This window comes from Sturnus vulgaris, chromosome 13, assembly GCF_052056855.1.
Source record: "Sturnus vulgaris isolate bStuVul1 chromosome 13, bStuVul1.hap1, whole genome shotgun sequence".
NCBI lineage: Eukaryota > Metazoa > Chordata > Aves > Passeriformes > Sturnidae > Sturnus > Sturnus vulgaris.
This window is the reverse complement of record NC_142255.1, coordinates 17,670,301-17,697,708: the sequence shown is the minus strand read 5'-3', so window position 1 is coordinate 17,697,708 and position 27,408 is coordinate 17,670,301. Positions and strand designations below refer to the sequence as shown.

General features: G+C 41.6%; 1 protein-coding gene across 1 annotated transcript in view; it reads left to right on the top strand.

The window, feature by feature from the left end:
- Positions 1 to 27,408, top strand: part of CERS3 (ceramide synthase 3) — a 42,859-nt gene that overhangs the window by 7,062 nt on the left and 8,389 nt on the right. Inside the window, exons 2-10 of the mRNA XM_088172662.1 lie at positions 6,906 to 7,088; positions 8,606 to 8,723; positions 10,678 to 10,796; positions 14,269 to 14,326; positions 15,187 to 15,237; positions 16,107 to 16,199; positions 16,466 to 16,594; positions 18,160 to 18,266; positions 19,542 to 19,698. Of these exons, the coding sequence (XP_088028788.1) occupies positions 6,907 to 7,088; positions 8,606 to 8,723; positions 10,678 to 10,796; positions 14,269 to 14,326; positions 15,187 to 15,237; positions 16,107 to 16,199; positions 16,466 to 16,594; positions 18,160 to 18,266; positions 19,542 to 19,698 (1,014 nt within the window). The 5' untranslated portion in view covers position 6,906. The remainder of the gene's footprint in view (positions 1 to 6,905; positions 7,089 to 8,605; positions 8,724 to 10,677; positions 10,797 to 14,268; positions 14,327 to 15,186; positions 15,238 to 16,106; positions 16,200 to 16,465; positions 16,595 to 18,159; positions 18,267 to 19,541; positions 19,699 to 27,408) is intronic.

The window sequence follows — 27,408 nt, the reverse complement described above, 5'->3', positions numbered from 1 at the left end:
CATTCAGCTGGAATACTGCTGAGAGTGGTCAACAGGAGTAGAAACCTTCCTCTAACTTTACTCAAATACCCACACTTTATCTAGAACCTGGCAGAGTGAAGTGATGTTTGTGGTGCTCCCTTTCCTGCGCCCTCAGCAGGCTCAGCATCCTCCTCTGTGTGTGTGTGTGTGTGTGTAGCAATATACGGTGAGACAAATTCTCATAGTGCAACAAAACCCACGTGACTTCAAACATTTCTTCATCTGCTGTGTTGAAAGGAGCAGGGAAGGCACTGGCACTACTGCTGCCGAGTTTCACGGAGGGATGTGGATGACATCAGGATTGCCTTCAGTCAGAAATCTAGAAGTGCAGCTTTGCTGGGTGGGTCTCAGAAGAATTTGAAAGGGTTCTGGAGATAGGGCGTGTTTACCTCGGTCAGAGTAGTGAGTGTGATGCGTCTTCCTTGCTAATGTGCTTATGGTCTCTGACTGCAACATCAGAAAGGTAAGATTTCTTTTTTCTGCCCTTTTTCCCTGCCCTGGTACATTTTGTTGGGTTTTTCCCCATCTCCTTACATCAGCCTGTGTTCTGAATCGTCAGCATGTGCTGGTCTCTAACCTTGTTTTATAAGGGAAGAGCAGAGTAACTCTTAGGAGTAATCTTCAGGTAAAGAATGGAATTACATTAATGCGATTTCATATTTTGCCATTAAGTATTCCAACCTATGAGAACTGCTTTCTATTGAAAGAAAAAAGACAATACAGGTTACAATAGTAACTTTGCCCTTCTACTTCTTGTACCATTATCCTGTTAAGTGCTTGTAAGAGCACTTCTTTCTGATCTGGAAGGGAGGAAATTTTCTCAACAGGAATGAATGTTAACTATTGATATAGACGTGATTTATATAAGAGGAAAACCATTGCATTTGAGTAGCTTGAAAAAGCTACTTGTAATTTTTTTTTTAAATGTAAAATGCTAAGGAAAAAAAAAGTCCTTTAAGGAATTCAGTTTAACAGAGGTTTGGTGGTTTTTTAAAAAGACTTATCTTTTGAAGCTCTGAAGAAGCCTGTGCTATAAATAACACACCTGAACAAGCTGCCAGAAAGGGTTATTTCATAGTAATGTCACAACATTCAGATGGGAGAACCCAAATCATATTGTTGCAATATATCTCTATTTTTCACTACCTTCCTAGCTCAGCCTTTCAGCTGGGTGCCACTGCTGATGAAGAGGCAGTGGTGCCTCACATTTAGCTGAAAATTTCCCTTGCATTTGTTAGGACATGAAAAGGATGTCAGAGTGCCTGAAATAATGAAAGACCAGTTCTGTTGTGGCTCCTCCTCCAGTTGTCTTTGTGGGTGGGGAATGTCTGGGCAGGTTGAACTGCCCAGGAGGGATAACCAGGAGAGAGCTGGCAGTGGGGATGCACAGCAGGCTGGGATCAGCTGCTGGCTCAGGGTGCAGTGGAGATCATTGACAGATGGCCAAGTGTGAGCCCCTGGTGCACACCAGGGCTGAAGATTCTGTTTCAGGGAGCTGCAAACAGAGTTCTCCAGAGTGCAAATGCACCAATCCTGTCCCTTTCCTGCCTTCCAAGGGCTAATTTAAAACCTTGAGTCATTCACTGAAGATGGAGAAGCCAAGAGCCTCAGGTCTCCTCTCTGGTTCTCACTGTTCTGCTGCCTCTGTGCTCCCACTGCTTGTCCTGACCTCTGTGTACCCTGTGCTGCTCAATTCTCAGCCCTTCACTCTCACCTTAAATAAGTGACACAGCTCTGGTAAAATCTCCATTATGTGGCTTAGCATTTTAAGTTAGATTTCAAGTTTGTATTTCAAACTATGTTTTAGTAAGCTACAAAAATTAATCCTTTTTACATCTTTCCCCAGTAGTAAAAATTTGAAGAAAAGTCTCATAATGTAATAATGTTTCTTTACATTCTCATAAGTGTTACTAAGTTCTCAAAGCTATAAGTGTTCTTTTAGGTTTGTTCAAACTTTTTGTGAATTAATAATCTATTAAGAACCTCTAGCTTGGATAGGGTTAAGGTTTTTTCCAACAACTTCTTATCTCAAAATTATTGCAGTTACTTGAGTTGTTTCATAGTTCTTTATTCCACTCTGTTCATGTTATAGATTTTTAAAGCTTAAAAGTGGACATAGTTTGCACTGTAACTGTACAGTGAGATAACTGTATTTCACTTTCCTTGGCAGCCTGCCATCACCTAAAACCATTTTAACTGCTCAAAAATTATTTACCTTTAAGTAGAGAGAGCATGGTGACTTTCACCCAGAAAATGAATTATTTCAAATTAGTCTATTTCACTTTTTTGTGGGTTTTTTTTTCCTCCCAGAGAACAGGGAAAAATAAAAACTCACCTTAATTGAGATTCATTCAAAGTGCTATTTTTGCCTGCTCAATATAGTACCCAAGTTACAAGGTAATGTGAAAGAACAGTAAAAGAAGTAAAATGCTGTAATTGCCCTGTAACGAGGCACTTAAAGTGTTTACAGTTGAGTTTTGTAGAATCCAGGGAGTAAATGTGAAGTTAAAGGTCTCACAGCAATCTTAATTCAGCTGTTTGAATTCAGTATTTCAGGGTTTAGTTGTAAGAAACTGAGTCCAGCAGCTTCTTTATTCCGTGCTGCCACTGCTGGTGCGTGTGGGCTGGGAGAGGTGTCAGTCACCCCTGCCTCAGGTTGTGGAGAATTCAACTGGAATTATGTTCTCCCACTTGCACAAAAGATAAGACAGGATGCAAAGAGGTGGCAGCACCAAAAAATCCTTCCTTCAGTCCCTTCCTCCACAAACCACAGTTCAATGTGCAGGACCCATCTCTGCTCAGGTTTTTCATGGTGGTAGATGTAGTTGGGATACTTCATACAATGTCAAAAATAAAAAAAATCTGTTTGTAGTTGAACACAAATCTGCAGCTCAAACTTGTGTGTTAACTCCTGGAAATATTGCTGAGTGTTAAGCAAAACCAAAGCTTGTGATATGGTGAATCTGATCTTTACTTGCTCTTTTAAACCATTTCTATTTCATGCTGAGGATGAACAGCCTGGAACAGCTTTATCTGTTTTGATATCTGAGGCTTGATTTTTCCCAACAGTCACTGCACCAGATTTACCAGTTCTGCCAAATGATGAGAGGAATAGGAGAATTGTGTTCTTCTTGCTTTTTGTTGATTTCAGTCCCTGTTACACCTCTGGAGCCTCACTGAGGAGACTAAAGGGAGGCTTAGGAGAATTAAGTTTACATTCACTTGCATGTTTGTGTTGTTGATCCATTGGGTCTTGTAATTTATTCAGTAAATAGGGATAGGAAATCCTCCTAATACATCCTGCAAACCTGGATATCTCCTTCTCTTAGTCCTGGCTTTGGACATGCAGTTTTTGCAAGCAAAAGCTTTTGTGCAGAGAATACAATCAAAGCTTTGGCTCAGTTTCCTTTTATTAATTCCTCAGACTGCAGCAGCCAGAAATTCCACTTCAAAGCAGCTCCTGAATTTGTTTTGCAAAATGCAGCCACATAGGTTTTGTCAACCTCAGATTTACCCTTTTTCTTTTTTTCTTTGCTTAATATCATTAAAAATATTAGTGCTTTTTTTTTTTTTTTTTTTTTTTTTATTGAATATATCCACAATCCAAGAAACAGAGCTTTGAAGGAAACTTCACATTGGTACTTCCCAACTGTGTGGGCTTTCCTTAATTATAAAGGATGCAGTTCCTGAAGTAATCATTCCTGATTTTCCAGTTTTGCACTAGCCCATTAAAACTAGATTAAGCTACAGAGGTGATCCTTCCATGGCAGGGAGGTGATTTGATTTCTTTACTGGGAGTATTTAATCCCTGAGATGCAGAGGAACTTCCGTTTTTTTTAAAATATCTTTCTTTTTGATTGACTTTTGGCCCCTTCCAGAGGAACGAATCCATTTTTTTTCAATGCAATGCTCCTGGCAGTGCTGGTCTGTGGATAGGGATCTGGGAAGAGGCAGAGGTTTTTCACCCTAGGCTGGGCAGAATGAGTCACTCACTGTTGAATTTCTCACTCCTGCTTGCTTGGTACTGCCACAGGCTGTGAGGAGAAGCTCTGAGCTCAGCACTCTGCAATAGCAGGTTTAGGCTGGGTAGGATTTAAAGTTTCTGGCTAGAGCTGGTTCCCAATCAGGTCAAGCTGGACCTTTGCATCTGCTGCCCGTTCTTTGAAAGCAGTGTTTGCAGAGGAGAAAACTTGTGACAGTTTGTGCAGGTAACAAACCATCCACTTCAGAAATCCAGTATCTTCAGGCTGCTCCCAGCACTGGGACTGGTGGCCAGGGCTGCCCCCTGCTCCTGCTCAGGTCGGTGTTTGTAAGGAATTCTTCACCTCCCACGTGCTCCAGGAACCTCATCATGGGAGCTGAAGGGAGGTAGGAAAGCAACCCAACTATTTCACTGCTGCTGTTATGAGGATGGAAATCTTCAAGATTTCCCAGGGAATGGCCTGATTTGCTGCAGCAAAAATATCCAATTTAAGGGTGATGAAATATAAGAATATGCTGCAGACAGATTTGGACTCTCATCATTGGTTTTGTCAGAATCACTTGGGCAATGTTCATCAGGGATGGTCTAACTCCCATGGGCCAGGTCAGTCCTGGTACAAATATAGGGAATGCAAAAAGAAGAGTTTCAGGGAACCCACTTTTGATGAATCTGTTCAGTGTCTGTGAGGAAATATTTCCCCTGAAATATGTGAACTCTGGATCAGACCTCAAATCCCTTACATTTTAAGATTAAGCATGTACTTATGAGCTTAGTTTAATAGTGCTATATTAACTAGTTAAAGAGGTAATCATATGGTGAGGCATCCATGTGTGGAAGAAAGCCATCAATTAGTGAGATCCCAGGAATCCAATAAGAAAATATGCACCACTGGGCTTTTCTAAGATTTAAACATTTGGGGTGCATGTTCAGTCCCAGCCCATCTCACCACAAGGCAACTGTGAGTGCTCCTTCCACTGTGCTATAACAGATTGGTCTGTTTTTATTGCAGTTTGTGATAGCTTGCAGTGCACAGTCTAGTTAAAAAAATATAGATATATTAGGAAGCAGAACTGTGTAACAAGGCTGTCCTCTATTGTCTGCAAGCCTTTCTGTCTGACCCAAAATGTCATGTTTCAAAGCCCTGCTTCATTAGGATGGCGCCTGCAAGCTGCTGTTTAGGGTGTGTTAGCAGCCCCTGTATAAATCCCCCACTTCCAGGAGTTTATAATTCTGCAGTAAAACATTGCTCTAGGCTGAAACTTGGCATATAAAGTCTCAGTGCGGGAACAATTGTGATTTCTCCCTCCTTTATTTTTGCATTTGCTTATATACACACGATTCATTCAGGAGGTTTTTACTGTCCCCTTCCTGCATTTAAAAAAGATTAAATGGCTGGGTTATTAATAGTTCAATTCTGACTACTGTGCTTGGCCAGTAAATGGATCTGCAGTGCTGTTAACCAGCTCTGTTTGGTGGGTGCAGGTCACTGTTTCACAAACCTGCTCCAAGCTTAGTGGAAACAGCCCAGTGTGGACCAGCAATGGTTGTTTGGCTGTTAATTAACCTGGGCTCCAGTGTTAATTAAAGCTGTGTCCGGGTTTGGAGTGCTGGTGGGATGCTCTGGGCATGGTGTCCCAAGCCAGGTGCAGGCACAACTAAAATCCTGTGTCCCCTGCTCAGACATGGAACATGGAAAGGGCAGAAGGGCTGCCTGACCTTGGCATGGTTTGATCTTATCTCATGATCCTGTACGGAGACATTGCTGGGAGATCTTCTGATGAGAGAAAGATTTGGTTGAAATCATCCTCCCAACTCAACTGTTTCCTCATCAAGGCTATGTTTCAATGAAATCAGTGATTTCCTCATGTTTTTCCTGGTTTACAGAAAATTTTAGCATGGAAAAAATAATTCAAGTTTACTATTCCTAGAAATCATGGAAAAATTGTGTTTCAGCCTTATGGAAAATGTTATAGTAACTTCTATTTTTCTTCAGTGTTAGAATATTTTTTTGGTATATATATATATATATGGTATATATGGTATATATATATATATATATGTTTGTACTTGTAAACATGTAAAGTTTACATGTAAATGTAATGGACATGTAAAGTCCTTACAAATAAATGAGAGAGAATAGCAATTTCTAAATATATAATGTAGACTGCAAAAGTTAAAAAGGAGGCTTTTACAAGAATGAAATACTTTAGTCAAAGTGATTTTCTTTTTTTTTTTTTTTTTTTTTTCCCAGGACTGATTTTAGACATTTGTTCCTGATCTAGGCCTTGGTCACAGTTAAATCACATTATTTCCCCCAGTTCCCAGAAAAAGCTTGCTATGCATTATATTTTTTTCCCACTTGTTCCTATGCACAGGTTTTTGTAAATTCAGGGTATATTTCCATTAGCATATTAAACAGCAGTAATTCATCAGTGAAATGTCCTCATTACTATGGAATTGAGGCACTCCCTGGACTTTCTCATCTCTTTTCCACTCTTCCTCCCACTTATATTTGATTTATCAAGACAGCCTCAGGAAGATCAGTTCTCATTAGTGTTAATATGATGGATAATACATGAGTGTTGCAGGAGATTTGAGCAGGTACTAAGCAGTGCAGTGTGAGTGACTGAAAGGAGGCAGCAGGTACCTCCCTGTGCAGATTTCAAAGGCCCTGTATTGCTTTATATCAGATCAAAATTTGGCTTTATTATTTTATCTTCTGATGAGTTATAATCCCATCTCCTTGCTCTAAACCAAGATGGTTTTAATTTCCTGTATGATTTGTTTTTCCCCCCCGAGAACACTGACTTTACAGGCTCTACACAACAAGGCTCAATATGGATTCTTTTCATGCATTTTCTCTTTAATAATAGAATAAATGAAATTCTCTTTATTTACTCAGCATGGCATACATACTAAAGACACTCAACAGCTGGTTCTGGTGGGAGAACATCTGGATGCCCATCAACTGCACATGGGCAGATTTTGTGGACCGTGATGGACTTGTCTTTCCCAAACCACATCAGTTGTATGTCACAATCCCATATGCTTTTGTGTTGCTCATCATCAGATTCTTCAGTGAAAGGTAAGAAACACAAATGCAATTTGATGTTAATGTTAGTCCTCATTAATGCTGAAAATGAGATATCTGTAGATCAATGTTATGTTATATAAAGGAGGATTAGTTGGTGGCTTACTGGGAAGATCTAGTACAGATAACATAGGAGGTGAAAAATTGGGAAATATTTTCCTTATTAGGTATGTGTGGCTATGGTCCAATCCAGAAGGGAAATATTTCTATCCAGCTTTACTAGAACAGCATTTGGATACTTCTGATTATCTCTTTTCACTGGAGAAAAATTAATGATTATCACTTTTCACTCTTTTCATAATTAATTCTAAACGATTTGGGTTTCCTTTTTCTCTTTCAGTGGAAGGATAGAGAGATTAGTCCTCTCAAACCTCTCATTTGGTCCTGTACCAGAACATTCGTGTGAGGCTGAGAGATCCCAGGTGTCTCTCTGTGGCCAAGCTAAGCAGACTGGAGGGATCTCAAAGTTTCATGTGAACATTTTATGCAGATCTAGTAAAGCTGGTTCATTTTTTCCCCCCCTCACTTTGGCACCAAGAAATGGATTGCTTCTGCAGCTGGAATCTTAGGGGACAGGCAGAGGTTGGCTCCGGAGAAGAAAGTTACAAACACGTTAAGATTTGCAGTGTTTTGACTTATTTATTTGTACCTTTTTTGCTTTACTTTCTTTTCTTTTTCCTCTAAAAATGTGATTAGTGGGTTTTTATAATTATTTCAGGACAGAATGAGGAAATTTGGAATGTTGTAAGTTGGACAGACTTAAACCAGAAGCAGATAAGATCATTCATGCTGGAAATCAAAAGTAATTTGGATCATATGTTCATAACCATTCCCAGTGTCTCCCAAACACACTCTTGCCCAAATGTGTCTCTCTGCAGTGCTGTTGGAAAGGACTGCTGAGGGTAATTAGCCCACACATCTGGCTGCAGTGAGTCTGAGGAAAGCTGACCACTGCTATGAGTAATGAGGAATCAATGGCTGATAGCAGGAGGGAGGGGACTTTTCTGAACATCCTGCCCAAGCAAGAGGGTGAAACCTTTGGCACACTCTGCAGCCATTTGGGTTGGAAAAGGGAAGGGAAAGAGAATCCATCAGGCTCAGGGACTGGCTGTGTGCCACAGGCTGGATCCAGCGTGGGTGGTGGTGGCCCAGTGAAGAAGGTGCCAAGTGACTTTGCCACTGGGAGGAAATGGCCCAGTAGGAATCCCTGAGCTCACATGGAGAGAGCATCCAGTCTCCCTTCACTCAACTCCAGCACTCCTCTGATGGCCACAAAAGCCTGGATATTTCCTCGAGTTTAACAGCATTTCGTGTCCACAATCTGCATTCCTTGGGTCTTCTTTGTTGTGAAACTCCTGATAAACTTGGGATCCCATTTTCTCAGTGCACTGACACATTCTATGGGAGATTAAATTGCATCAGATTTGTTTTCTTCATATCCTGGCATGAGAACAGCCAAAGTCTTGTAACTGTGTTGTATTTGTAAAGCTTTTCATGCTGTGTCTTTTCAGATATGTTGCTATACCTCTAGCAAAAGCCTTGGGTATAAAGAATGTAAGACGTGTGAAGCCACAGCCTAATCCCGTGTTAGAGAGTTATTTCCGGGAGTGCTCAAGACATCCATCCCAAGTAAGGATTCTCATTCTTCCAAACTCGTTTTGCTTTTTGAAAATCTCATTCTTACTGTTTCAATCAGCTCTCAGCAATGACATCATGGGATGAGTTCCAGCTGATTTACAGATGACTTAATTTATTTGGGTTTTTGTTGTTGTTCTGCTGACAAGGGTATATGGCATCTGAAACAGAATACGTTTGAGATGTTTTATTTTCTGGCATGCTGTTCTAGGTTAGATTGTTAATATTTCCAGTGAAGATGACTGTTCCATCTTTAACTCATTCAGCCTGAGAAAACTTCAGCTGATGTCTGTTGTTGGAAAGCAGGACAGTATTTATTGCAGGCAGTAATATTGGAATGCTGGCATGGAAACCTTTTGATCCGTTATGTTGCTGCATACTTAATCCTGGCTTATGTGAGAAAGAAAAGCAATCCTTCTATTATGATGCTGTTTGTTTTTAAAATTGAACAAGAAAGAAAAGACTAGCCAATGCTTATCACTTCCTAAAATGAGGCAACTTGATTTTCGATGGGAGACAGGCACTTTGCTGTGAGTGCAGCCTCATGAAGTTCCCTTACCTGACTACAGTTCCCAAACAATTGCAGTTTTCCTACACTGGTTTTGAAAAGAAATATGTGCTTTCTAGTAATGAGTGATTTTGACAATTATTGAGAGTGGAACTTGGCATTCTATCCCTAACTCTGCTTTTATTGTGCCTTTTGCCTGATAACATCAGGAGTAGATGTATGGGTGTTCACACACGAGCTCTTCTCTCCTTGGGCAAGTATCCCAGTCCCAGTTTCATCCCTTCCTTCTGCTTGAGTGCAGTTGGACATTTGATTTCTGAAAGGAAGCACAGCATTTTTTAGACTCCTCAGAGCTTGGGAAGGATTTAGGCTGCCTCCTTTAGGTATCCAGCTTGGGGAAGTGTGCCTGGGAAAGCCTGGCTGGCAGCTGAGGCATGTGGGCTCTGTTGTGTGGAAACAGAGTCACTATTCCTGCGTGGCAAGCTCAGAGCCAGCAGGGTGGGCTGGACACAGCGGCTGCTTTGCACTCCAGCCCTCCCTGGCAGCCCAGGTGCCTTTTCTCACATTCCAGAGGTTTCCCTGAGGGCAGGAGACTACCTGGACTGGCCTCACCTCGGTGGAGGCAGCACTGCTGCCACCCACTATTTGCATACTGCCCTTGGGAGGAAAGAACTTCCCCAGGGATGAGCCAAACACTGCCCTTGCTCCTGAGGCAGCCCCGGGGAGGACATCCCACACCTTCTGCACCTGGGGATGGAGGAGAGGGAGGAAGCTCCAGGCTGCTGCATGTGGGGCACTGAACAGCCTGAAATGCAGGAGTCTCACTGCCTTGTGCTGGGCCCCTGCTGGCCTGGTCACCTTGGGAGCACAGAGGATGCAGAGACCCCAATGGCCAGGTGTGGCACCCCAATGGCCAGGTGCAGTTCTAGGCTCTGCTCCACCCCTCGTTTAGTTCTGGTGTTGGAGGGGAGCAGTCTGGACCTTGCTCAGGAGGAGACATTGACTTGCTTTGGATTTGAGAGCAGAGCTCGGGTCACTTTAATTCCATGCCACTTCTCATCTGTGAGACTTGCATATAAACAAATTATTAATATTTATGATTGGGTAAGATAATAGGTGCTGTGTCCACATGTGTTCATACATGGCACTTCCCTCTCCAGCCTAAGCTCTCATCTAACAGTAAAAATTGCATCTCTGAAACTCTCAGGGGTGACCAGAAAGACCATAGAACAGTTTATGGGTCTGTTAATTTTGTGCCTGCTTTATTTGTATAAATAAAAATCCAAGGTTTCTGTGAGCATTACTCAAAGATGCCCCCCCGTGTATATTTAATACTGGTAGTATTTTTAAATGAAGACCTTACAACTGTGGGAAGCTGCTCTGTGAACTACAAAATAAATGAAAGTGACTTTGATGCTAACACTGTTCCATTTCTTGCAGTCAGATATCAAAGGCCTTGCCAAAAAGTGCAACTGCACCGTCCACTTGGTGGAGAAATGGTTCAGGAGACGGAGGAACCTTGAGATCCCAACAGTGCTCCAGAAATTCAAGGAAGCTTTGTAAGGAAAGACAATGTTTTTGGTTATTACTGCTTTAATCTTTTGGAAAAAAATGATTGAGGTCCCCCTTTTCCAGAAGGCTGGGTCTACCTTATGAGGGTTTTGGTTTCTGAATGCACAAACAAGTTGAAAGGGTTTAGCAGCATTCTCCAAATGATGGTTAAAAGTTAAGGTTAACTGTTTCTCCTGAAAAAAAAACCAACTTAAAATATTTTGCAGTCTTACACTTTGTACCACGAGCTTACAAATCCATAATTACACAAAAAAGATGAAAACATGCAGAGAATAGGGAAATATTTTCCTGTCTGCCAGTAATCATAAGGGAACAACAATGCTTACCCTGGTTTATGTTTGTACCCACACTGTCATTTTGGGATGCTGTCATGTGTATTAAAGTCAGTTCAAGAGCAGGAATTGTGGCATCCAGACTAAAGGACAGGTGCCACAGCTTGATCATGGGATACTGTGTGAAACAGGAACTCAAACTCACTGCTGAGAGTGGGCCAGTGAGCAGCTTTGAGTGATAGTAATGAATATGTAAGAAGTTTCAAAACCCCTTGCATATGATTTTTCACTTATGTGTGAGAACTTCCTCATACCTAAACACTTCAAGTGTGATCTAAAATCTCATACAAATTGCAAATCCCCAAATGGGCACAGCTCATCCCTTTTTTGTACTGACACTAACTGTACCAGTGTAAAGCACTTTCAAATGCTCTGTGTATTTGGCTTTTCATTAGCATTGCCAAAAATTCACTTGATTGTAATATTGAACCTCTGTTACTCTAGATCAGCTTAAAGAATGAGGGTTAAAAGTACAGCACAGAGCTCCAAGTCGAGTACTTTATCAAGATTATTTTCAGTGTTAATCAATGTGATGATGATTTAGTGGTGTCCTCTATCAGACATAAATCCAGATGATAGACAGAGGTGTCTCTTTGAAGTCTGAGCTGAGTAAACTCTCCTGACATGGTTTATGTCTGCTGTTGTTTTGGGGATCAGTTTATTTGGTTTCACAAGTGACAATAAGATTTTTTGCTACTGCTAAAAGACCTGCCTGCCGTGCATGCTTGTCTCTAGTAACACACAGCTAAAGACTGAAATTCCAACTTGCTTGGCAGCTTGAGTGAGAATGAATCAAACAGGTTTCTCTTGTGCAATTTTGTGAACCTTGCTCTGCTCTTTGTCAGTGAATTTAATTGAATATAATTCTCTAGGCAAAAAAACGAGGAACAGAGTTATTCCACTCTAGTAGTCAGTGTTATGAAATTTTATGAAAGCCTGCAATCTCCAGGATCTCTTTTCTGAATCACAGGGAAAATCTGATGAGCCAGATCTAAACCATACTTATGCTATTAGTGCTCCCAGTTAAGCAATGCTGGGGTTTGGAAAGCCCTTTGCATGAAACCCTCACTGCCTTGTAAGACTTACCAGCCTTTAACTTCCCTCACTAACTTCTTTTTTTGTTCCATTCAGTTCAAGAGAAAAGATTCCTGAAGTTAAACCAGAAAATCCTCTTGCATAGCTGTTGTTCAGTGCTCTCTCTGGTGGCCAGGATCAGAGTTTAAAAGGCACTTGAGTAAAATTTGGTGAATTTGAATGAGTTTTACTTCAGGTTTTATTCACCAAATTCATAAAGAAGCTCAGCTAAATGCAAAATGAGGGAGTGCTCTGGCAGTCTCGCACACAGAATGAGTTCATTGAAGCTGTTTATTGCCAAATATATTCAATATATATTTGTAGGGCTGGGGATTAATGGCACGGTCTTGTAGGTGCTCTGTGCTTTGAATCCCATTCAGAAAACCACTTTGAAAAAGAAAACTTGCACTTTACAATCAACACAGAATCAGTTCTGCCATATCCACTGGACTGCTCACACCTCCTGGTTTGGAATGAGAGACTTAAGGGCAGAAGCAGCCCCTGTGTAAAGTCTGTGCCATGCCAGTGTTGTGTTCTCCAGCATCTCTTTGTTAACTCTGAGCCAGGTATTACCTGTGGTTTCCACTCTCCCCTTCCATTTACTCTCTAAATTTCCACCATGTACCTTTGTGCTTTTCCTGTCCATGCAGTGCTTATTGTGTAGTGCTATTTTCAAATCTTCTGAGGACAGATAGTTTAAAGTTGAGAAGAAAAACAGTTGTTTATCACATGTGTATCACCTGGCAATTTTATAATTATTTTCCTGACTTCTTTCTCAGGTATGAGACATTTTGTCTCACCTCCACCATTCCACATCCTTATCTTTTGTTTGTTGTTTTTCTCATAAAAACTGTCTCAGACTTTGAACATCTCATTCTTTCTCCTGGCATATCAGCCTCCAGGGGATGTGGGGCTCAGAAAGGAGGGGCTGTTTTTACCAAACAGGTTCTCCTGCTCTTCTCTCATTTGGCACTTCATTAATGCTTTCCCAAGACCACAATCTCCTTTCATGCATCTCTCAATCCATTGGTCCAGGGTTCTTGTGGTTCTTTCTCCTTTTCAGTGGTTTTAGGTTTTCTGGGAGCTGCTTGCTGCTCTCCTCTGGGGTATGTCTTGTTCCAGAACAGGTTCTCACCAGGTCTGAGGCCGTGTGCCTGTCCCTGTGGTCACAACCTTTCTTTGCATGTCAAGTCCTGCTGTGTTTTCCTGCTGCTCTTGCAGAGGTGCTTATGGGAAAGGTCAGGCTCGTTCCTGCCGAGGGGAAGAGTGGAAAGGAAGGAATTTTCCATCATCTGTAGTGGTGGGAGTGGGAATGCTTGGGCTGAGGCTGCAGCCACACCCAGCCCCAGGGACAATACCTCCCACACAGGCTGCAGAGTCACTGGGAGCCGATTGCTGGCTCCAAGTCACAGCGTCCTGCTCTGACACCCAAAAGCGACAGCGCAGTGCACTGAGATGCTCAAGAGCTTTTTCCCTTTGCTGACTTAGCAGGCTGATGGTGCAAACCTGGAAAGTTTATCTGCCTTGCTGGATATCCATTTAATCCACAAAAAACTCAGATCAGGCTGAATTCTGGCACATCTGGACAAAGATGAGGTTATAGTTGAGACCTTGTAGCAAGATGTAAACTAACCCAGTAGATGCTAATAATTCATAAGTTTCCCCTGTTATCAGCAATTGATATTGAGAGAGATGAAGTGAATGAACCCAGGAAAAGGTTTGTGTTCTCAAACATTAATTTTTAAGGGATTTATTACACTTGCTGTGGTCATTCTCTTGATCAGTTCAAGCCTGGCTGGAAAATTACTGCTATAATGACAAAATATCTGTATTGTGATAATGTAAAAGAATTTCCTAATTTAGCAGTTAAGCCTTAAATATTTAAATATTAATAATTCAGATACAGTTAATATGTGTAAATCTTTAACACTGAGTGTGAGGCCACATTTATGTGAATTCTGTGATATACAATGATTTGCAGTAATTCTGGCTCAGGACAATCTCTTTACAAAATGTAATGGTTTGTTTCTATTTTTTCATTTCAATTCTGCAGCTGGCGATTTTCATTCTATCTGACATCCTCCATTGTTGGATTTATATTTCTGTATGATGTAAGTTAACTTTTTGGAAGATTAATACTCTGTTTTTAACAAAATAATTTCTAGATTTTCTTGAATCCCATTGACAGTCTCTGTGCTTTCAGTGGCTCTGTGGGTTCAGATCTTTGGTGTATGTCATCTGAATGATGGGCTGCAATATGCACTGAGATTTAATTTTTAAGTTAACTTTTGACCTTTTATGATAAAGGAATTTATGAGTAATCAGTATTTTTAAGGCAAGCTTGAAGAAGTCACGCAGATGGTTTTACAACATGCCTTGTTAACACCTACAAATGCATCACATGGCCGTGCTTTCCTCAGAGGAGGCCATAAAGCTTTTTTGGCAGCGTTTTTGGGGGTCACAGCTATTTATTGAGGTGTTGCTGCTGAGTCAGAAGTTGGGAATAGCAGAGAGAGTGGTGCTTGTAACTCCCTGAGCCCTGCCTGGGGTGTCATTAATGCTTCCCCCGAGCAGCGGAACAGATCCCGGCGTGTCTCTGCTCATCTGGCCCTTCTCCCCAAACACTGTTTATCACCCTCAACCGCTGGTGTGTGTGACTGGTAAACACAGCAAATTAATCACTGTGGCAACATATCTTGAGTAATTGCAGTAATAAAACACACACCCACTGCTTTGGATGATGAAATTGTGAACTGGAACGTTTCAGGTGTCCTGAAAAGAAGCCAAAAAGCTGGGAACAATATAATAAATCTGAGATGTAAGTTCCCTTTAGAAATTGGTGGAGAACAGTTATCAAGATTACAGCTTCTTTGCCTGCTCCACTTAGAGGGATTTGAAGTAATGAAGATTTTGAGTTAAGATGGTAATTGTTGCTGAGCTGAGCAGTGTGTGACTGATGTGTCTCCCCCAGAAACCCTGGTTTTACGACATATGGCAGACGTGGGTTGGTTATCCATTTCAGGTGAGCTTTTTGGCATCGGGCCAGTGGCCTCCAGGTATTTCCCCAATGGAAGGGGTAATCCACAGCAGCCTTTTCCCTCCACACGGGCACCACCTAAAGAGGTGTGGCACCAAAGCCTCCTGCCTTTTTTTGGGAAGTGCTGCTGACTGTTGCAGCACTTCCTTGGGATCTGCCTGTGCTGCAACTTCCCCCTCCAGGCAGACCACTGCCATTTCCACCCACCCCGGGACACCAGTTACTCACTGGAGATGCTATCAGTGTTCCCAGATTCAGTGCAGAACCCCTGCACTGCTCCAGGCCCCGTGGTGCTTCAAGGCACTCTTATTTTAATAACTCTGCCCCATCCCACTGCCTTCTTATTCCTGTCCTAGGCAGGGGCCAGGAATACAAATAATCCTGCCCCCAGCTGAGTTTTCCCAGCTCCTGGTACACACCTGGGAAAAGTACTGACCCAAGGGAGCAGCCAAGCTCTGCTCTCCCCTAGGCAGATCCATAGGATTTTAGCATAAATAACTGGCATTTCAGTTTATTATGTTAATTGTTCACCAAAAAAGAGGGGGTTGGTTTGCAGTTGTTTGTAATTAAATGCAGAAGGACTCTGCATGTAGTTTTGTGACAGAAACAGATAAAAAGCATGTTAAAATCCAGAGGTGGGGGAGGAACTGTGGGAATTGAGAGTTTGGGCTGAGCAAAAGTTAAAATACTTGGCTCTGAGTATCCTTCTTAATTTCCAGGACAGGAATTTAATTTAGCTTAATTTTTGAAGCAAGACTCACCAGAGGAGCAGAAGTCAGGAAAGGAAAAAAGAAGTAATCTCACTTGACACTTTTTCCTATTCTCAGAATTAACTGTGTTTTTCTTCATCACAGACCCTGCTGCCATCCCAGTACTGGTACTACATGGCCGAGATCGGGTTTTACTGGTCTCTCATATTTACCCTTGGGATTGATATCAAACGAAAGGCAAGTGCTTGTGGTGTTTGTAGCTTGAACCTCTGCTCCCGTGAGCGAGGAAAATGTGGTGTTTTGGATTTTTTTTTTTTTAAGGAAAAGCAGGGCCTGGAGCCGGGATTTGGTGCAGCCACTTGAGGGCAGCATCAGTCTGTGCCTGGCATCCCGCACACATCCCTGAGCCCCCGCTGCCCGGGCAGCGCTCGGGGGGACACGGCAGCGACCCTCGGGGGCTGTGCTTCACCGGATTTTCCTCTATTTCCTTCTGGCCCTCCCAGGATTTTACGGCTCACGTCGTTCATCACCTGGCAGCCATCGGGTTGATGAGCGGCTCTTGGTGTGGCAATTACGTGCGGCTTGGAACTCTGGTGATCTTCGTGCACGACACTGCAGATTTCTGGCTCGAGGTAACCCTGCTATCCAGTTTTTTTGGGTTTTTTTTCCCCCCTGTGCTGAGTTTTTTGGTTTTGGCGTCAGTGACATTTTAATGTTTTTGCCACGAGTTTCATAAGATCTCTTCCAATCCCCACAGGGACACAGCTTTGCAGATTTGTAACATGTAAGATAAAAAAAGCTTCCAGATAATTTAAGTTGATACTTGATACTTTGTTAGAGAATCCATTATGAAAAAGGAGCAGAAGAGAAATTCCTCAGTGCAGAACAGGGATTGGAATAAAGCTGCCTCCCTGGGTTATTCTTGTTTCACTGATAAAATTAGACCAGGTTGTCCACAGCATCACAGAATCACTGAGGCTGGAAAAGCCCTCTGACATCCAGTCCAACCTGTATCAGGCATCTTCTGGCAGAAGAAAAGTTTCTTCTCCTGGACTGAAGGGAAAGGATTTTTCCCTGCACTAAATATTAGTCCAAGAGTTTAAGAAGTGTCCTACTCTCCACAGAGCACTGTGACCAGAGTTGCTTCTGGGTTTTTTGGAAGACAAACACAGTGTTTCCTTCACTAGAATTACCCTGAGTTTATAACACCAGATCTGAAAGCAGAGTTTCATCACCTCTTTTGGTGGCAGTGCTAGTTTAAGCAGCCCTTGTAGGCTGTTATCTGTCACTGTCCTTTTCTGTCCCTGATACTCTATTTTATTGTACCAGAACAACAAATTGTGGGGCTGTGCACTTGGGATTGGTCCAGATTAAACAGGTTTTCTTGCTGGGTTACTTTTAATCCTGAACTGCTCCTAGGTCAAATTAACTGTGTGGCCTTAAAAACAGCTGAGTTGACAGCTACTAGTAGGACAGCACTTGGATAGAAACTGGAGTTGAGTACCAGAACAACTTAATCCAGCCCTGCCACTCAAAAGGAGGAAAAAAAAAAAGAATTTAATCAAGCTGCTGTTTAAAACTTAGGCTTGGCACCTGCAGCTTTGCTCACACTTGAAAACTTTGCCCAGGGTGGTTCCTAATGGAGCATGGGGAGCTGGACAGTTCATTTAAGAGAGAAGCAGCACTTACAACCTTTATTAGTGGGACAGAAACCAGCACTGAGATCTTCTGCTCTCATAAAGGAGAAGACAGGAGCTGAATTAGGCCCAGAGCAGGGTCAGTAACAGGCATGTCCCAGAACACCTGCATTTAAGGGGTCACTCCTAATCCTGAATGTGCAGGTGTAGCCAGCAGCTTCTCTTGGAATTCAGTCTGTTTGGAATCTGGTAGAAAAATGAGGAATTACCTCTGTTCTAAAGAGCACTTTGTGTTTCCATGACACTTTATATTCTGATCTGAGAGCTGTTCTTTAGGCCTTTGATCCAGAGTCCTTTCCTTCAAGATAAAAGGAGAAATATAAACAAAGAATCTGGTCTGATGCTGCTTTATTAGGTATCAGTAAAATGATTGCTTTAGATGTCAAACTGGGAGGAAATACTCTTCCTGCTTAGGTGGAAGATGAGTCTTTATTTATGAAAACACAGAATTTATTTCAGAGAATATTTATAATATGTTTGGGGGTTTTTATCCACTGCAGGCAGCCAAAATGTTTAATTATGCTCGCTGGGAGAAAACCTGCAACATGCTGTTTATCATCTTTTCTATTGCATTCTTCATCACCAGGATGATCCTGTTGCCCTTCTGGTAAGCAATATTTAATCCAGTCCCAGGCTTTTACTTCATTCCCACTCCCCCTGAAAGTTTAGTGTTGGTTGTGATGGAAAAAGGAAAGGAATGGACTGGACTTGAAAATTCTGCTAGTGAGAAAATGGACATTCTTTAAAATTATTACATAAAAATAATTTTAAATGAGCCTCTTGAACCTAAATAAAAGCTTTTATGTGTTATGTAACTTTTGTAAATAGTAGTTAAATGCTACAAGCCCCTGCATTTTTAAGGGGACTGAGTTCCTTAACTAAGAGAAATCCTTTTCCCTTTCATTCCACCCTTTCTGCTGTAGCTGCAAAGTCAGAGTACATGACTGTAGTTTGTTTTTTTAGAGCATTCTCTCTGCTCCCCAGTCCTTGAGTAGTGCCTCACCTCACTCACATGAGCACTCAAAGAAGTTTAGGTGAACCAATTAATTTATTAAGTCAGCACAAATAAATCTTAACTTGCTAAATACTTGCATGCCTTTGGAGTGCTATGATTTAATCTGCTTTGGAGTATCCACATGGGTGCTTAACATGTTTATCTTTTTAAAAGTGTTTAATATGTTTCACATTCACAGCTCTAATTTGCCCCTCCCTGCACATGGACAAGCCCTTAGAGACTCAAGCTGGTTAAATTAATAGTTCTGAACATTGATCAACATAAGGCTTTAATTTCCTGTAGTATTTTCTTTCAGAAATGCTGATGTCTTTTACTCTATTGTTGTTTTTTTTAATTAACTATACAAGTGATCTGCAATCATTTTGCTTCAGTGAGTTTCTTGTTCTTCAGTTCTTGAGCTTGGAAGCGAAACCTGATGAGATTAAAGGGACTCAAAAAGCCCCAAATAATATAAAAGTAGTGAAGTCTGAAGATGGACAAAACATATGTTAATTAACAAAAAGCCCTGCTGCAAAGCCTGTAGGATTTTCTCTGCAGTGTGGATTTCAGATTAGAGAGAATTTACACTAAACAAAGTATAGGCAAGCTCTGAGTTGCATGGTATCTAGACCACACAGAGATGAAGATCTGAAAAACAGGGACTTTTTCTAACCTCACTTAGAATACTTTCATGCCAGACTCGAGTTTCTCATCTTCTGAAGTCTATATTTCAACAGAGATGCACAATCTAGTTAAGGCAGGGCTTGTTATTTAATCTACTGTATTTGCAGAGCTTTTTAATATTAATCAGCTTGGAATATGAGATTAGAAATTAGTGTTAATAGCATAAGGAAGAATCTTGCACCATAACAATTTTTATTTTTTTAGGATTCTTCGTGCCACACTCTATCAGCCTACCTACTACTCCACGACTCCTGTCATAGCATATTTTTTATTCAATGGGATGCTATTAATCCTCCAAGGCCTGCATTTATATTGGGGTTACTTAATTTTCAAGATTTTGAAAAGGTTCGTTTTCTTAAAGGTAAGAAATTTTCTTTCTTCAGAAAGATGTGAAGTATCAAACAATTAGATGCTAACACCTCCAATTGGTTTACTTGGAATTTTATTGTTTTCCTGACCTTTCAAGTCAGCATTTCTCCTAGGGATCTACAAAGCACAGAGATGTTCAAATGTGCTTTGCACCTCTCATTGTCACACCCAATGACTTGGCTGGAATATAAAGATTTCAGCTAGAATGGGGGTTTTTGCCTGTATTTGATGTTTTGTACCAATAGTAAATGAGAAATGAGCTATCTCAAAAACTGAAGCCCTAAGATGGTCCAGAACTCTTCAGGAATTCTTGTGTTCTGAATGAAAGCAATCTTTTGTCACTGGGCTTTGGAGCAACTTTCCAAAAAAGAAGTGAATGATGAGAGCTTTGACTACAATTTTTCTGCAGCATTTAAACTTCTTCAGATTTGCCTAAATCAGAGGTCACCTAAACTTGAGCACTGGTTTTGGATCACAAAAAGCAAATGAAGCATATCTGGTATTATATTATGGCTCAATGAAATGCTGTCATATTCAGCTGGAGCACAGAAACAGTGCAGCCTAATCTGCTTTTACCTTGTAGAGAAAACTCATATAGAAAAAACTCTGAAAAAAACCTGCTGCCATTTATGTCTTATCTGATTGCCTGAAGTAGTGACATTTTCATAAGGACTCTTGCCATGAAATGTGCAGTGGGATGCAGGATAGATAAAATATTTAGCAAAAAGCATTTAAAAGAAGGACTTTGGAGAATGTCTCTAAGATTTGGCACAATTATTGACAGGTGTATTTTTCTAGTTCAGATGAGATTTAAATTGTGCTGTTGAAAAATGGGGTTTTTTTTCTGAGGCTCAAGAAACAAAAACTTAATTAAATTGACCTTTGATCTGAAGCAGTTTATGCTGTGAAGCATCTTAAGGAAATAGAAATGTTCCTTTCTCTCTGTATTTAATTGTTGTTTGAGTGCTAACAGGAACCATCGTGTAATTATTGGATTTTTGGACTCCAAGTCTTATGCAAACAGACAGCTGGGTATCATAGGGAGACCCAACATCTGCCCTAGAAGTTACAAACTCAGCCCTTGTAAGACAGCAAACAGCAGCACAGAAGGGACAAATCTGTGGAGGAAATGGTTTGTGTTGCTCTAAAACAAGCTTCTGTGTTCCCTTAGACACTGAGAATCTTGTGTTTCTTGTGTCATTTACCTCTGTTTGACTAATTACTACATTATTTCTGGCCTTACTTATTGAGGTTTAAAGTGCTTTACTTTTGTTTTCTTTTGTGATTTTGGCCTTGTCTCCATGCTGTTCTTGTTCCCTGTGCACAACCTCTCTCATGAATGGAGAGACATCCCTCTGTCCCCCAGCTGAGGAAGAGGAAGGTGTGGCAGAGCTCTCCATGCACGCTGGTTGAGGTTCTGGGAGCACAGTGCCAGAAGGTGCTCAGATGCAGTGGTGAACAGGACACTGCCAGGCCAGCTATATAAGGCCACTCTGCCCTGCCTGCTTATGTGCCTTTGTAAGGGGCAAAAATGTTTTATTTTGAGATAAGAGCTTTGTTGTGTTCGTCACTGCTAAAAAATGGGAAAGCACCAAGCCTGTATCCCTACCACGGATTTTTGATTCCTTATACAGCTCTCTGAGAAGACGGTTTCCAAATAACATTTTTACAGTGGTAGCAGCAGCAGCCTGGGCCCTTTTCAGTCTGGATGACTTCAGCTGGCTTGCATGTGCAGCCTGTTTTCCATAGCAGTGGCAAACTTGGCTGTGAAAGCAGCCAGTGCCTCCAGAGCTGGAAAGGCAACGTTGAAAAGAATGGTGTTGGCAAGGCAGCGTTTTTATACCAACATCTTTGTTATAGACATGCTGCACACAAATAGCTGCTGCTATTTTAGGGAAATACCAGCAGACCATCATCCTGGTGTTAGAAGGGGTTTGTTTCTCTGCCCAAGAGTGCCTGTTTTCTGAATGAAAACTTAGCAATTTTTGATATTTTTCTTGAAGCAACAGTTAGCTGCTTCAGATGGAAAAATGAAGTCATGGTGTAATTGGGAATAGAGGCTTCTGTTGTTGTTTAACTGAAGGAAGCTCTGAGCATAGAAGGGTGTAAGGAATTTTTTCTGTGTCCTCTGTGCCTTGATCGTGGAGTTTTGGGGTCACTGCAACTTTGAGTTGATGGCTTCTTCCCCCTGAGGAGAAGACAACTTTTGACTGAGAGTGGCTGGTCAGAAGCTCATCTCAGCTGTCACCTCCCCCCTGCACCAATGGAGGGGACAGTTCTCCTCAGCCCTCTGAGATAACTGCTCAGCCAACTCACTTGCTTCAGCAAAAAAGAACTTGGACTAAAAATCTTGTGTTTTTGCTCCTCCCAAATACTACAGCAAGAGATGGCTAAAAATGAGGGAAAAGGAAAGAAGGGAGATGATCTTCTGCCATCCCTGTGTGTCCTGTTTTCCCAGCCATGGGACTCTCTGGCACAGGGACTGGTGGCACAGGGCAGCACTGGTGGCCTCCAGGCTCAGGGGACTTGTGCCACCTTTCCCTTGGTGCTCTGGAAATGCCCTGGCAGGGGGGAGTTGCTCATCCACAAGCTCAGCTATGCTTAGCTGCTTCACATTAAGAAGCTTTTTGTTTTCCATAGGGGTAAACTTGAGGCTACAGAACCTTTTTCAAATCCATTATTCTTACCTCTGGAAAATAGAAATGTTCCCTAAATGTCCTTTCTCATGTGACATTTGTGACCTTGTGTGTGAGTAAGGCCTGTGAGAAAAGCCCTTCAAGGTCAGACCTGTAGCCATGTACCAGTTCTACTTTGAGAGGAAGGAGGACATTCTTCAGTGTAATTTCTTTTCAAGTTAGGTCAGGCAATTGCAATGTTAGCTGCTGGCTGCCATCTTGATGTCCAAGGCCTTTTGTTGCTAGGAAACTCAGTGTGTTTCTGTAATATTGTTCAATTACATGGTTAAATTACCCCCTTGTATCAAGTTTCAAGCACCACTGAAACATGTCTAGTCATCATGTCTGCACATATGAGAATATTTTAGGAAAATTGAAAAAGCATATAGAGAAGTATGTACATATGCACTGATTTAAAACATCTCGCCAGGAAAATCCCGTGGAGATTAAACATTTTATTTCCAAGGTCAGAAAAAGGGAGTGAATGACAGCAGCTTATAGCCACATTATTATGGCAAATTAAGATGTAAAATATATGTTAAACCCATTACACACTGAGTTAAGGTTTTGAGACTATGGTGCTTTAAGTCTTGAAAAATATGTGTAAGTTGTAGGAAATGGGCATGATGTCCACATGTCTCAGATACTTCAGGGCTGATGCAAAGTCCATCAGTGGAGGGTAATGGCAGGTTTCTCACAGACTGTCATGTGTCCAGGAATAGGTTTTCCTGCTCTTGTAATGGTTTTGCCACCATCAGACCACCTTCAAGGAAGGCAGTGAGCTGCTCACTAATGGCTGCTGTTATTTAGGAGTCATCAGCTGCAGTTTTCTTGGATTCACTGTGGTTCTTTCCTCTTCCTGAAGCAGAAAAGATCCTGCACTGCTGCAGATCAGGATTTTGAACTTGTCACTCTTCAAAACCCTGTCTATGTTCAATATTCCTTTGGTCTTTTGTTTTTTGGGAAGCTTTTTAAAGACTGGTTGGGCTTATCCTTGTCCATGGTTTGTTCATTCCTTATTTGGTGCAAATTCCCAAGGCAACAGTGAGAGTTTAGTGTTCAAAGAATGACTAAAAACAGAGTAGGGGAAACTGAAAATGATAAGAAAATACTATTTTGAGTTGAAATGAGAGCTGTGAAGTGCTTGTTATGATACTTCTGCTGTTCCCAGTCATCATTTTTCTACTGCAGCATTTTTCCTCTTACTTTTTTTGTGCTTCATCTGCTTGCATCAAATTGAAATTTAAAGAGAATTAGCACATTCAGTGAGAAGTTATTTCCTTCAGAAAAATGCCATACTACAGGAGTTAAACAGAGGACAGGGTTTATTTCCTAACCTAGAGGCATGTAATATTTTGTTTTCTTTTACTTATGTGTTTTGTCAGACCTGTGCTGCCCAGTGGCTGTTGGGGAGCTGGTGAAACAGACCTAGAGGTACATTTGCTTTAATTCCAAATTTTAAAAGCAGCAATAGAGGATAATGAAAATCTAGTGAGTTACATTTCCATGACTGGAACTGGGAAGTTGTAGAAAAGCTTTTCCTGGATATTTTGTTGTTCCCTTCTAGACTGGGAAGGGGCCACTTCTACTTTGGAGTTTGAGTTCTCTCAGTGGAGGATTGGCACAAACATAAGACAGGTTGAACTAGATTAGTAGGGGTTTCTTTTTCTCCATTTTAAAGGAAAACAGGTTGTGAAGAAGTTCAATTTGTTGGTTCTCAACAGATGAATATTTATAGCAGATTTTCTCATGAGGATGGCTTACTAGGGGAACAAAATAGGCCAACTGAAAGCTTTCCCTCTTAGACATGAAAACCAGTCAATCTGGGAGCCTTCCCAGTTGGTTAAAACGATTGCCCTGGGGACATGAGTTGTTTAATAGCCTGGAGATGGGAGCTAGCCAGCCAGGTCAGCAGCGTGGAGGCTCTTGCCCTAGTAAAGGGAAATTACTTCCTGTTATGACTTTCTTTCATCTGCATATTTCCCACTCTGCTCCAGCAATCTAGTTAAACCCAAAGCCTGGCTACATGTCTCACTTGATGCTGCCAAATTGATCCGAGGGAGGAGGGTGGGAGGCAGACAGAAGGAGCAGAGAGGAGTTTGAGGTTTGCTGGTTGATATTTACAGTGACAGGCAAGGAGCAGAGAAGCTGAGGAGCCCTGGATCCCTGCCCTTCCAGGGATGTGGAGTCAAGGCTGCCCCCAGCCATGGGTATTGCCAAAGTGTGCAGCCCAGCAGAGCCTGTGAAAGAGGAAAAGCCACCAGCTCTTCCCCACTGTGCCAGTCCAAGAGCACTCCTTGGTCTCTGGGGCCTCAACCAGTTGTCCTGGCACTGGGAGTTAAAAAGCAGATTTCTGTGTAAATCTTTGTTTACTCCAGATTCTGAATGGGGTCAACAGCTGAGCAGTGACTTGCAGGGAGATGTGTTATATATGCTTAGTGGATTGTGTCTTATACCACACATTAACATATACTTCTCAGGTTTCAATACAGCAACAATGTTCTTTGCTGGATTTTTTTAAATTTTTTTTAATAAACTCTGCTTAGAATACCCATAATTCCACAACATTTTTCATTTGAACATTGTATAAAAATCAGGTAAAGCTTTGAAAACCTGGGTTAAAGGCTGTTATGACCATTGTGGAGGAATGAACTAATGAAAAACCACAGAAAATAAATTGTGAGTATTTAATTGTTAGATAGGTGGTGAAGGCATGCTGGGGTGGGAGCACTGGGGCAAAGTACCCTTCCACAGCCCTGCTGTGCACACACAGGACTGTGCAGGAGCAGCCTCAGCCCCTGGGCCAGAGTCCAGCAGACTGGGGGTGTGGATGCTCTCTTTGCCTGTCTCTGTTGGCTGAGCCATAAACAGCTCGGATGAGCTGCAATAAAATCTGCTCTTTCCAAAGGCATTGAGTTTGACTTCAGTAGGAGCTGCAGATGACCAGTGCCTCTGAGAATAAAAACCCAAGCCTCCATGCAATCCTGAGGCTTCCTGGCCTGGCCATTCCCCAGGGCTGATGGGGGCCAGGCTCTCAGCTGGTAGGAATGAGCACGGCTCAATGGGATTGTGCCAATTTTCACCAGCAATGGATCTGGCCAAACAAGCACCCCCACCCCTCTCTGCGTGTTCCCTGGCACAAGGCAACGCCACTTCTAGTAAATTCCCCATCCAAATGGTTCTTTTGATGTGCAAGTTCCTAATTTAGAGGAAAGATAAATGTTGGTAAAGTTTTTGCTCTACAATTAATTGCTTTACCTTGCTGTTCACTGAAGGGCATTTGCTGACAGATTTTCTGGCTTCTCATTTTAACTGCTTGTATCTTTTAATTTTCTAGCAGGATCTTTATGAAATGTTCCATTTCTTGCTAGTTTTATATATACACCTATATAAAGATTATGTATGTGTAATAGTGTGCATATGTATTTATTTTTTCAATTGCCAAAAAATCAATTCACAGAGTGAACCCTAAGCCTTTACAGAACTTTTGATGCCTTCATTTACTATTTTTAATATATTCTGCAGAGGTTTGAATTGTGACTGTGCTATGAGGTGAATAATTCTTATATTTTCAGAGGGAGTTACTGTACTGCAATCTGGTGAATCGATTTTTAAAAAGATTGCAATAAAGCTAGTTAATGATAGGTTAATATCAATTGAGGAAGAAAGTTGTTCTGTCTTGTATTTAAAGCAAATGTTTCCCTAGGAGGACCTAGGTGTGCTCCATAATCATAATTACATGGCAAGAAGGGAAGAAATCCTTTAGAGGAGCAGTTTGTCCTCTGTAACACAGTTGTGGTGAGTTTTGATCAGGTTCTGCAGGTTCCCTCAGCAGGAAGCACAGAAGGCAGCCTGAGCAGGCAGGGATGGCTGGGAAGCAGCCCCAGGGTGGGATTTGTGTTGTATAACTGAGCCTGTGCCTATCACAATTTCTGGGGTCCCCATCTCTGTATCATTTGGCTTTAGTAAGGAAACTGCATAAAACTTTGTTCACTGGGTGCTACTGAAATGATTCCATCATTGATATCAGAGTGGTTACAAGGTCTGTATGGAAATTGTTTTAGGTATTGAGATATGAATATTAAAAAAAACAATTAGTTGTGACTGAAAATGAGATTGATGTTTAAGTATGGGTGTAAAGTTTAGATGGAATGGTCCCTAAGGCTGCAGAGAAATGTCCCTGCTGGACAGAAGTGCCTGTCCCATACCTGTGCATTGTGGTCTCAGTCCACAGTGCTGCAAGGCTTCTGCAGGAATACTCTTTAGCAGCTGTGTTGTTTCAAAACATTGAGTGCAGCATCATACCTCCCTGAGAACAGCACGAGTGTCTGATCAGCTGTTTTGTAGCCAAAACAGCATTTCTAAGGAGTAAAAGTGCATGTTCTGATAAAAGTTCATACCACTGAACTCCCTGGCTTAAAGCAAGTTCTGTCCTAGGGTAAAAAAAAGTTCACTATAGAGAACAGCATCAAATGCCTATTATATTGTTCTTTGTTTCTTTGCCAACTGTGGATTTAAAATTGGAATAATTCAAAAAGCAGTGGGACATTATGACTCACTCGGTACCTCCTGGGCTTTGGACATTCTCGTAAAGCCCCGCGGGCGCGGTGCGAGGTTCACTCTGCATTTCAATAGCTCAGCCTGCACACTGGGCTGGAAGCACCGAGACCCTGATTAGCTGTAAACAATGACTTCGTTCTCCAGAGCACTCAGGCCATTGGAGCCCCGGCTCCAGGTGTGCTCTGCTGAGTGACACCACCAGTGAGGTTTCCTTGGGGTTAAATTTATTCCGTCAGTCAAAATTAGGGACGTGTTCTAGTAGCAACATCTAGGTTTATAATAATAATAATAATTGTGGAATTAGGAGAACTTTTAATTTGTTTTTTACAAGTCTTCTTTGTGTTCTCTCTGCAAACTGTCAGTGGAAAGCTTGGGGAATGGGTATTACATAGAAGAGATAGATTAAATAAGAGGACTTTTTGCCACAAGATGTCCAATACAATTAACTCAGAAAGTCTGCATCTTCA